Raw genomic sequence first — 11,966 nt, forward strand, 5'->3', positions numbered from 1 at the left:
ATCCACAGCTGTATCCCCAGCACTGCAAACAGTCCTCGGCACCCAGTAGGCTCTCATTAAATATTTATTGAGTGCATAAGTCGGGGACACCCTTGACAGGATGAGGAAAAGTCTTGTCCTGTTGCAGATGGGCTGAGGATGGCGAGAAGAGCCCCCACCCCCTCTCACAGCACACGTAGTGAGGCTGGGTCGGTGCCCGATTTCATTAGCCCAGGAGAAAAAGGCACAGGGGAGCAGATGTGGCATTTCTCAGTGAAGCGTCCACCGGCTCCAGGGCCCCTGTGTGGTGGGGTCTGTGCCCCCAGGCTGCCCCGGAGCCATCTGTGTGAGCAGGGCTCTGGGGGACCTGGGAAGCTCCTGTGTATGCCCTGGGGCTTATACAACCTCAGGAAGCACTTAACCATTCATGTCCTCAATGTGGCTTCAGATTCTAGGCCCTTCCTGGTTCTCAAGCCAGACGGGGGGGGGGGGGGGGGGGGTGAGCAAGGCCACGGATTCCATGGTGGGAAAGGAAGCATAGCTCAGGGGTCTCTGAACACCACCTCTGCCTCTAGCTCCCAGCACCCCTGGAGGTCTGCCTCCCCAGGGGAAGGGCAGTGGGGCTTACCATCCCCCAACCTCCCCCTCCCCCAGAAGCAAGATACTTGGTGAACAGTAAGTGCTGCATCTGCTTGGGTGCTTTCCCATTCATTTCTCCTCTTAGCCAAAGCTCTCGCTCCCTCTCAGATCCAACAAACAGAATGAAATAAAATCATGATGGCCAAGGTGCGTTCTCACTGCATCTTGAGAAAGAGGAGCCGGGCGCTGCTGGGCACCTGTGTTTCCCGTGACATGAGCTGCTGCCCGGTGCTGGGTGCCCGGGCCCCTCCACCCCGGGAAGAAGGATGGAGAGTGGGTTAAGGCCGTGGCCAAGTCATCTGCCACCTGCCAGGGCAGCACGCTGGTCCTCCCGTTTTTTGTTTTTTGTTGTTTTTAAATGGCTATATGGGTGCTTTCCCTAGATATCCTGTTTTTTTTTTTTTTAACTTTGGGTTTATTTATTTATTTATTTTTGGCTGTGTTGGGTCTTCGTTTCTGTGCGAGGGCTTTCTCTAGTTGAGGCAAGTGGGGGCCACTCTTCATCGCGGTGTGCGGGCCTCTCACTATCGCAGCCTCTCTCGTTGCGGGGCACAGGCTCCAGACGCGCAGGCTCAGTAGTTGTGGCTCACGGGCCCAGTTGCTCCACGGCATGTGGGATCCTCCCAGACCAGGGCTCAAACCCAGGTCCCCTGCATTGGCAGGCAGATTCTCAACCACTGCGCCACCAGGGAAACCCCTGTCCTCCCGTTTTGAAAGGCTGAAAGTCACCGCTTTGTGACTCCTGATACAAAGCTCCTCTTTCTGCCCTTCCCAGGGCTGTGGACCAGGAACAAAACCTTCCCACATGTCTCAGCCCCCAGAACAGTTTTGTTTTGTTTTTTTTCCGTCCGAGGTGTGGGAATTTAATGATGGAGCAACAACGTCAATCGGGACTGGAATTACAAAGTATTTGGGGTGAGATTGTGTCTATTGATGGCTAATCTGAAGAAGTACTTTAAAGAAAAAGAAAAATACCAAAGATTATCTGTGAAAAACCTGAAAGGCAAGGTCCGCGGCACCTCAGAGATGCTGTCAGACGCCTCGTGGAGTTGACGGGCTTTCTGCGCCCTCACCTTCTTGGCACCTCTACTGGCTGATGTCTGTGCGCTTTCCCTGCCGGCGCCTTGGGGACCCCTCGTACCTGCTCCTTTGACCTCCTGAGCCCCCCGCCTGTGCCTCCGAGGACCCCGGTCCCTCTCCATACAGCTCAGAGGTTGGCTTTGGTGGTTGTGGTTCTGGCTCATTTTGGAAGCTGACTTGTGCTCCGTGATGAGAGTGGAGAGGCTGGTGCCCTTGACCCAGGCTGACTGTCCTTGTGCCACGTGGACTTCAGCTGAAGATTTCTTTCTCTGTGGTGGCAGGCATCTCATAAATCAAGTGTCTTAATGGTACAGTGGCCAGTGACTTTTTAACTTTTTCTTTTCTTTTTAATTGTGTTAAAATACACATAACAGAGAATTCCCTGGTGGTCCAGTGGTTAGGACTCTGCTCTTTCATTGCCGAGGTTCCCAGGTTCAATGCCTGGTCGGGGAACTAAGATCCCACAAGGCAGGGGAAAAAAAAACAAAAACAAAAACACATCACAGACTTTGTTTGCCATCTTAACCATCTTTAAGTGTACAGTTCAGTGGTCTGAAGTACATTCACGTTGTCGTGTGGCCTATGACCACCACCATCCCTATAACTCTTTTCATCTGTAAATCTGAAACTCTATACCTGTTAAACACCAACTCCCTATTCCCTCCTTCCCCAACCACCTTTATACTTTCTGTCTCTCTGATTTTAGCTGCTCAGAATACTTCATAGCATGGAATCATATAGTATGTGTCTTTTTGGTGACTGGCTAGTCGGGGTCCCTTGAGATTCCATATGAATTTTAGGATGGGTTTTTCTATTTCTGTTCAAAACCTTACGGTGATTTTCATAGGAATTGCATCGAATCTATAGATCGCTTTGGGTAATATTGGCATTTTAACAATATTAAATCTTCCGATCCACGAACACAGGATGTGTTTCCATTTATTTACGTCGTCTTTCATTTCTTTTGGCAACGTTTTCTAGTTTTCAGTGTACAAGTCACCTCCTTGGTTAAGTTAATGCCTAAGTATTTTATTCTTTTTGATACTACTGTAAATAGAATTTTTGGGGGTAACTGATTGACTGTGTCTTAAAAAAAAAATACACAACCTGGGTATATGTCTGTTCCCTTTAGAAATGTTGAGATTTAGGGAAGAATTGAGAAGAAAATCAGAAATACACAGCACTCCCATGGTTCCCTCTACACCTTCTCATTTTATTTATTTAAGTATGGAGTATTTATTTCTCCATACTTCTTTGTATGTTTTCACATGCACGCATCATGCACATACACACACATCTACACATATACGTGTGTATATATTTTTGCAAGTTGGATTACTCTGTGTTTTTCTAGACTCTATTTCGCAATGTATATCAAAAACATCTTTCTAACTATATACAGATGTTGCAAAACACACAATGGAGGTATAGCTGGCAGTTCTGACAGAATGAAACACACAAGACTTTTCTTTTTCTCGTCTTTTCTTTTTCTCATTTTTAGCCCCAGGTAGAATATCTGAGACTTGTGCACTGGAAAAAGTACAGGCACCTAATCTGACCTGAAAAGGCAGGGACTTCTGCTGAGCATTCTGTTTCATGGCCATATATAAAGATGAATGGAAATGATGTTGAATCTCGGGCTAGCTGCCTCAGAGACTGAGTTCTCTCGGGAGTGGGCACTGCTTGGCACGCAGCTACCTTCGTTGGCACTGCCTTGCCCTGTGGCTTCAGGTACATAAATGGATTCCGTGGAACTGTGGGTGAAAACAGCGGTGCTCCCGAGGGCAGGAACCATAACGTCTTGTTCGCTGCTGTGTCTCCAGCACCCAGGACGGTGCCTGCTCCATCAGACGTGCGTGGTCAGTGCTTGTTAGACGGACTGGCCTTGCAGCTACTCTTACTGCAGCCGGAGGGATACTCGGGCACTGATGCTCTTGGTGTCTCTTTCAGGAGGCTTGGAGTCCAGGCCTTTGGCACGGGGTGTCCGAGGCCGCAGCATCAGCGTGAAGGTGCCCACCCCTTCCCGAGCCAAGCAGGGGACCTTCAAGACCATGCCCCTCCGGTGGTCTTTTGGCCCCAGGGAGAGACCCCTGGGCGCATCCATCGAGCTGGTAGAGTACTTGGAGTCCAGACGGAGACCTCGGTCCACGAGCCAGTCCATCGTGCCGCTGCTGACGGGCACTGCTGGTGGGGATGAGAAGGCAAACGCCACCCTCTCTGCTAAGGGTGAAGAAAGCGGGCGAGCCGGCGACAGAGTGCTGGCCGAAGCGCCCTGCCCCTCGGGCCACCCCGGCAACTCAGATGGCCCGAACGCAGCAAGGGAGCTCAAGGAAAACGCAAGTCAGGATATCACGCTGCCCAAACAGTCTGACCTGCCCGTCACCGTGATGTCCTCAGTGGAGGGCGGGAAGCGAGCCCGGCCGGAGGGCCAGAGGACCACAAGCTGTAAGGGAAGTGGCCTGGCGGGGAGCCGTGGCCAAACACCCTCTCCCAAGGAGGCTCCCGGCGCTGCGACGTTGTCTAGAAACAGCGCAGACAGTTGCCCAAATACCTCTGGCAAGATGAGGGCTGATGTGGAGAGAAGGGACCCCGAGGCAGACAGATGCCCACAGGGAACCCTCACCTTTCTGAGGTCTGTGTTTTGGAAGAGGGAGAGCAGGAAGAGTGACAGGGCAGAGGCGGTGAGTGGCAGGCAGAGCCCAGCTGTGGCTGAGCAGGCCCGAGGCTCGTCTCCGTCGCTCAGGACCCGAGAGAGCCTGGCCAGGGGCCCCGCCAGCCCCCTGGAGAGGGACGTCCGGTCAGCGCCCAGCTCTCTGCGCCTCCCTCGCAAGGCCGGCAGGCCCCCGAGGGCCATTGCCCTTGGCACATCACAGAGAAGTGTCCCCGGGGAGCAGACGTCTTTCGGCACCTTGCCAAAGGTGAAGTACCACACGCTCTCCTTAGGTCGGAAGAAAACGTTGCCCGAGTCCAGCTTCTGATGGTGTGTGTTCCAGTGACGTGTGGAGCTGGCATCCTCGTGACTCTGCACTGAGCACCTGTAGGCAGCCTGTGTTGAGAGTGGGATTTGGGGAAGACAGTTGTCTTGTGACCCCTGAAAATAAACATTTTTTGGTCTCCGCATCTAGATTTCCAACACCTAATTCCAAAAATACCTTGTTGGCTGCTTTTATGCCACCAGACCACAAGAGGGCGCTGGTGGGTCAGCATAATCATTTCGAGGCAAGAACTGCTGTTTTGTTTAAATTTCAGGGCCTGAGTACTTTTACTAAGGAGTGATTGGATGTGGGCAAAACATAGAGCATAACTCTGTGATGAAGCCTCGTTAATAAGAATCTTCAGTATCAAATCAAATATTGTCATTGGTTTCTCCTATTTAAACTTTTTTTTTTTTTTTTGGGAAATAGTGGACTTAACAGGAAAAATCTTCTTTTCCTCTTGATGCTTCTCTGGGATAAAGCATTAAGGATGCCAAAAAAAAAAAAGTGATAGTGACACTACAGCAGGATTCTAGGATAATGAGGCGGGAGAGAAATGATTGAGATTTTAGGAGAGTATTTAATATATAACAAAATAATTGTATTAAAGTTTTTCAAGGTATTTAAAAAAGATAACTATTTTGATACTGGGGAAAAAAGGAAGTTCTTTTTTAAAAAAAATTAACTATGAGATCTATGTACAATTTTAATAAAAGCTCATCTGTGAAACATGCAAATGACTCTGAATTATTCAAGTTAGACAAATGATCTTGTTTTGTTTCTGCTGCATAAACTTAGCTCATTGCTTTTTTTTTTTTTTTTACCATTTAACCACTTTTTAACATTGATGTATAGTTGATTTACAATGTCATGTTAGCTTCAGGTGTACAGCACAATGATTCAGTTATACAGATAGATAGATGATAGATAGATGGATAGATAGATAGGTATATTCTTTTTCAGATTCTTTCCCCTTATAGGTTACTACAAAACACGGAGTATAGTTCCCTGTATATACAGTAGGTCCTTGTTTGTTATCTAAACTCGTTGCTGTTGATATCAGAAAGCCATTGATTGAGTTGTCTCTGAAAATTTTAAGTACTTTTAATTAAAATGATTTGCTGTTCTCTAAGGAAATAGAAGTCTCCCCAGGTCTCTCTCTGGAGGGCATGTACTTTCAAGGACTAGAGAGTCTGAGCCGGTCTCAACGGACCATCACTTTGTTACCGACTAGGGTCCTTGAACTCCTTAATCAATAGAAATTGATGAGAGGCCAGAGGAGGAATTCAGGAGAGTCTTTACTGGGACTCGTGCTGCAGCAGAAGGGAGTGAAAACAAGCAACATGTGCCCTTGCTCACTCCCTGAGGTGGGGCGAGCTGGTCCCTTAAATGGGGTGAGGGGGGGTTGGGCCGGAGCGGTGGCTCAGGTGGTCTGCCCACCCCCTTGGTGGTGGCGTGTGCAGGGGTCATGCGCAGGACCCTGCTTTTCCTCCCCGCCCCTCAGAAGTGGCAGTTGGGTTTTGACCTTTTTGTATCCTCTTGTTCATAATTTGCGTAAACTGCGCATGTGTGCAGGTATTTTTAGTCCCTTATAGTTTCTTTGTATTCTGTTGCTGGAGGAGACGTTTGTCCAGGTGCAAGCACTGCAGTAGAGGGTCCCGGGTCCCAGCCTGTCTCAAGTTGACTGTCCTCTGTTTTCCTAGAGCTTTGCACACTTTTCAGTAGCTCTTCTAACAAATATCCCCTCACTTCTCACAGGGAAGCTGCTAAGGCTGATCCCAGTCCTGGGGCTCGACAGGTGAGGTTACTGGTGAGTCTGTAGTTCAACAGCTCATTTTCTAGAAATACTTCCTTTCTGATAGGAACCATTTGTTTAAGACACCCGACTCCAAAAATTAAGTTTTTCCTCATATACACGGCATGACTCATTGGTGTGTCTCTGCTACTGTTCTTTTCTTAAGAAGGAAGAATGAGGTTCTTTTTTATTCCCCATGAGAAAGGCTATGTAATTTTGAGCAACAGTTCCAAGATAGAAGGAACCGAGATGACAGAAGGAGAAAGCACGGGGACCTGCCACCTGACCCCAGAGGGCAATGTGTGTATCGGTAGACCCACGTGCTTGCATTTCAAAAGAAGTCCGTGTTTTCTTCAAGTCTTTTTTTTTTTTTAATTATTTGCTTTATTTTTTTATTTTATTTTATTTATTTATTTATTTTTGGCTGTGTCGGGTCTTCGTTTCTGTGCGAGGGCTTTCTCTAGTTGCGGCAAGCGGGGGCCACTCTTCATCGCGGTGCACGGGCCTCTCACTATCGCGGCCTCTCTCGTTGCGGAGCACAGGCTCCAGACGCGCAGGCTCAGCAATTGTGGCTCACGGGCCCAGCTGCTCCGCGGCACGTGGGATCTTCCCAGACCAGGGCTCGAACCCGTGTCCCCTGCATTGGCAGGCAGATTCTCAACCACTGCGCCACCAGGGAAGCCCAAGTCTTAACTGATGCTGGGGAAGACGTAGCTGTCCTGCCCTCTTGGGTGATGGGAGTCTAGGGGTCCTCCTGCTGTATCTGGTTCTTTTTCCTCTGTTGACACTCATCTGTCATCTTTCACTCCCATGCTCTTCTTAAGCCCAGCCTCACTTTCTTTGTAGGGCCCCTAAGGGATTGGGTTGTGACTCAGACGTGCATCCCCAGGCTTCTCCCTTTCGAATACCCTTGGATATCATGAGCAGGTCCCAATTGTTAGCAGCTTTCTTTGTAATACACCGCAGATTGGAGCATTTGCCCTAGGCTATGAATTTGGAATAGAAAGAGGCAATTACACATAGACGCTGGTAGTTATATCTGCCATCCCACATCTTCAACAAGGATGCCTGAAGTTCCTTGGTAACCCTTTCCCTGAGGTTGCTTCCCCGTCTAGAGGGACCTGGTAGGGAAGGCTGGGAGAACACAGCATGGGAAAAGATTGGATTAGATTTCTGCCCAGATTGGAGGCATGGTTCCAACCTTGACCGTGCATCTGAGTGTACGCCGTGGCCATCTGGTCAAGGGATGTTTCAGGAGGAAGCAAGGCAGAAATACTTGGATGCTTTTCTCAAACTACAGAGCTGCTCTTGGACATTTGTAAATTGGAGTTTGAGGCAGGTTGAAAGCCATTGAGTCAGATACAAGCATGGCCAGCGATTGAGTTAGCTCAGCGTGGCAGAAATGGTCTCCCATCCTCCTCTGGAAGCCCAGGTACCCTGCCTGGACCTTTCCCTGCTCCTGAGGCATGGACCTTGGTCTGGTGGTGATAACTCCCTCCCGACTCCAGCGTGTCCTCCAGGTCTGGGACTGCTTTGCTTTATCCCCCACTCCACTCTCTTCCACTAGCGGAAGGAAGGGTTTGCAAGTCCAGAATCTTGGGCTGGGAAGTCATACTGGCGGTGTCAGAAGCTCCAAGGGCCAGAAGAGAAAGAACATCTAGAGGAGAGGAGATTGTAATCTATACAAGTTACAGAATTATAGTTCTGGGAACAAACAGAGGTATATGCTAGCTCCATCCTGCTTTCCAGATCCTGTCAGCAGGACACCACCTGTCGTGAACAGACACAGGGATGGTGAGTTAACCGAGCTCCTGCTGACTTGTTTACATCTTTTACTGCAAACGATAACATGTAATAGTTGCAGCTAACGAACAGTTCGATAGCACCTGCTGTGTGTGCAAAACACTTCTTCTAAGGTGCTTCAGATTTGTCCTCCGAAGTGTGAGAGGTTGGGTCATTGCCCACCAACTCCTGTCCCCTGCTGGGTGAACAATGCCCCCCCCCCAAGGGACATTTACTCTTGTGCAATTCAGGACTGCACCTGCAAGGGTTGAAGGGACCCTCAGGCTTTAGAGAAAGCCCCCCAGGGCAGAGAAGTGGAGAGGTGAGCTGGAATGCTGTCGGCAGGTGTGGGAGCCTTCCGTCATAGCTACCGCCTGGGGACGGGGTGGGGGGGGGGGAAATGGGTCACAGAGCACCAAAAGCATCTGCTAAATCCTCCAGATTCCTCTACTGTTTATATACTTGGACATTTCCCTTTTGGGCAACAGAGCACCAGCCAACCCAGACCAAACTTCCCCACTGTACCTCAGCCTTTGTAATGGAAACTCCTTGACTGACTTTGCAACCCAGAGTTCCCCCAATACCACCGTTGACCAGGGTACACCAGGAAGGTGGGGGTGATCTGACCCTACATTTGGAAACCTCACCCAGTTCTAAGATGAAAGGGACTGATAGGTTATTGGTCATCTTCAGCTGCAAGGGCTCCAGCCATCTCCACCCACGTCCCAGCTCTGCCATTGCCCAGCTCTGTGATTTGGGCTTAATTACCTACCCAGCTTTCTGAGCCTGTTTTCTTCACCAGTAGAACTGGAACCATTAGTATTGGTCTTGGAGGCTTGCTGGGAGCATTGCATAAGGTGACGTGTTAAAGTTCCTCGTAAGGTAGCAGGTAGGTGGTAAATGCTCAGAAGTTCCCTTGTCTTCTCCAGAGATAAGCGTTTACAAAGAAAGGCTTGTTTTGCCCGTAAGTGTGTTCTCCCTTTCTTGTAAGAGCATCTTAATTTTCTCTTGGGAAATCACTCCCTCCCCACTCTGTCCATCAGACAGAGCTGCCCCACCTCTCCAGCCCTGGAATGGGCACGTGGCCCAGGCTTGAGCAATCAGACACACTTGGTGGTTTCAAGATGGCTACATGACCAGGTGGGTGTTGGAACTAGGGGGAAAGAGGAATCTTTTGCTATCTGGCTTCTAAGTCTATAGGATGTGAGCCTGGAGGTATTGGTGTCCATCTTGTCGTGAAGATGGGGAGAACCTGTTGAGAATGAAGCCCACCCAGTAGAATATGTTGTTGAGAGATGGCAAAACAAAACAAAGAACAAACAAAACAAACAAACAAAACCCCTGAATCCTGGTGGCATCCTTTGGATGCCTAGATCTAACTATACCTGAAATAGGACTTTCTACTTACTTGGGTGAATCAGTGTTTTGGTTCACTCTGTGGTTTGGGGCGGTCACTGGCCTCTGAGGTCCAGTCCTTCTGTGTCCCAAGGGGCTAACCAACCGCCTTCAGGCTGCCCTCGTTCTGCCAAGAGTGTCCCACAGAGCATGACCACCCTCATTTTTCTCATCGGTGAAATAGATTTGTTGGCTGTTCCAGTGACTCAGGGTTGATGTGAAGACCATATGGGATCTTGGAGGGGAATGCTCGTTGGAGATGATGAATTGCATGCAATTTTGTGGGCTTGTTACTGCTCTGCTGTGCTGGATTTCTGTTCAGAGGAGGAAGCTATAAAATAGGTTTGGAGCCACAGTGACACCTGGTGGCCATTCCTCTTGTTGCATGATGCTTTTCCCCCCACAACTTAAAAAAAATTTCCCGTATGTTTCAGCCTAAGGGTTGCAGGTTTTCTCATTTGCTAGGCTGGTGAGATGCCCCATCCTGAGAGGGCAGCAGGGCCTATGTGGACACAGGGACATCCTAAAGGCAATAGGGGGTATCCAGTCAGAGGGAGACCAAAGTCCACGGACAGGAAATTCAACTTAAGGGAGTTTGGGGGGGGCCAGCCACTCAGTCCTGCTGTGGCCGCGTCCACCTGCAGGTCTCTGACCCTGTTTGGCAGCAGGGACAGCGGAGCAGACCCACTGACACGAAGGTCCTTCTTCCTGAGCCATCATTCAACGTGGCTTTCTTTGGGGAATCCCAGGGGTCTGAGGTCTTCCCCCACCTTGGAGTCTTCCAGTCCTTGCTTGCCCAGAATTCGGCTTGGTGCCCGTGTGGATGTTTCCCAGAGGCAGTCCCTCTCGGCCCGTCCACCCCTACTCCCACCACCGAAGGATGGTCCCCTCAGCCCCGCTCCAACCTGAGAGGAGGCAGAGCCCCAGAGAGAGCGGGTCAGGACCCCAGGCCTGGGGCTGGGGCGTGGCGGAGCTAGACCTGGAGCCCAGCCCTGGTGCGACCCCAGGACTGGCTGCCTGCGGCGCTGGCTCCAGCCCTTCTTGCCCCAAAGCTGCCGTCTCTGTCTCTGGCCACCGATCATATTTCAGTCGTTTCCCCGATGCTGTTGTCCGTCCCCCACCTCCCAGCCCCTCCCGACCCTCCATCATTCTGGCCTAAGCACCTCCAGCATCCCAACACCCAACAGCAGTACTAACACAGAAGGTCATCTTGCTGGCCCTAGGCCTGCCCTGCCTCAGCTGCCCTCCTAAGTTCTGGTGATGCGTCCCAACCCGCAGCCTTATCCTGAGGTAGCCTGGGTTCCTTGGTGACCACGTGATCCTGGACATTTTGCTTTTTAAGTTCAGGGATATATACATATATATATATGCAGACGTGTACTGTGTGTGTTAATTTCATAAATGGCTTGGGTTCAGGGAGGAAATTTGAGCCCTCTTTCATCTGTAAATATTAGAAAAGTTTGAATCAGTAGGTACAATTATTAGTGCAAACACTGTACCCTACACTTTCCAAGATTTCAAGAATCATTAACTGCTTTGTTTAAGAAACACTAAGAGAAACACCCACCAACAACAAGGATGGCAGTTTTAAATGAATTTTGCTTTGAGAATGTAAGAAGAGGCTTGAATCAGCCGGATGCCCCGGGGCAGAAGTTCTCAAGATTTGTTGCACCTTAAGCAGCTGTGCCTGGGCTCCTCTTTGGACCAATTAAGTCCAGGGAAAGGGCTGATTCTGATATGCTGCCAGGACCGAGGATTACAGCTCTGCTGTGTTGCCAAGCTGGGAACCGCTAGCCCCATGCAGCTATTTAAAGTTAAATTAATTCAAATTAAATAAAATTGAAAATTCTGTTTCTCTGTTGCACAGGCCACGTTTCAGGTATTCAACAGCCATACGTGGCTGGTGGTTGCCATACTGGACACTGCAGATGACAGACTATTTCCATCATTCCAGAAAGTTCAGTTTCACAGGGCTGCCCTAAGGAGTTGCCAAGTTCAGCTTCTGTGGTTGGGGGCAGAGTGGGCAGGTCACCCTTGTGTAAAATGGAGGTGGTTTTCTGAGGTCCTGGGCAGGCTGATGGCCACAGTGGGAGTGCGAGTATTTGGGAGTTGGACCCGTTATGGTTCCTGTTTTTCTGCCGGGCTGTCACTCTGTAGGGTCGAGAAGCTTCTGGAAGTGTGTCCTGGGAAAGTCACGTGGGAGACACCCAGGGGCCCAGGGCGACTGGGCTGAACGCCAGGCCATCGTCACTGGGATGGTGAACACCTCCCACAGGTGGTGCGCAGGTTGGGGAACTGTTTGGGGCCCCACGTGCTGAGAG

General features: G+C 49.9%; 1 protein-coding gene across 2 annotated transcripts in view; it reads left to right on the plus strand.

Annotated features, from left to right (window-relative positions):
* USP43 (ubiquitin specific peptidase 43) overlaps positions 1-8,600 on the plus strand; it is a 66,624-nt gene extending 58,024 nt beyond the window's left edge. For both annotated transcript variants that reach the window (XM_082373268.1, XM_082373269.1), the window contains exon 15: positions 3,649-8,600. In XM_082373268.1, coding sequence (XP_082229394.1) covers positions 3,649-4,676 — 1,028 coding nt within the window. In that variant the 3' untranslated portion in view covers positions 4,677-8,600. The remainder of the gene's footprint in view (positions 1-3,648) is intronic.
* The last annotated feature ends 3,366 nt before the right edge of the window (positions 8,601-11,966 follow it).

Source organism: Balaenoptera borealis (assembly GCF_965194805.1).
Source record: "Balaenoptera borealis genome assembly, chromosome: 20".
Taxonomy (NCBI): domain Eukaryota; kingdom Metazoa; phylum Chordata; class Mammalia; order Artiodactyla; family Balaenopteridae; genus Balaenoptera; species Balaenoptera borealis.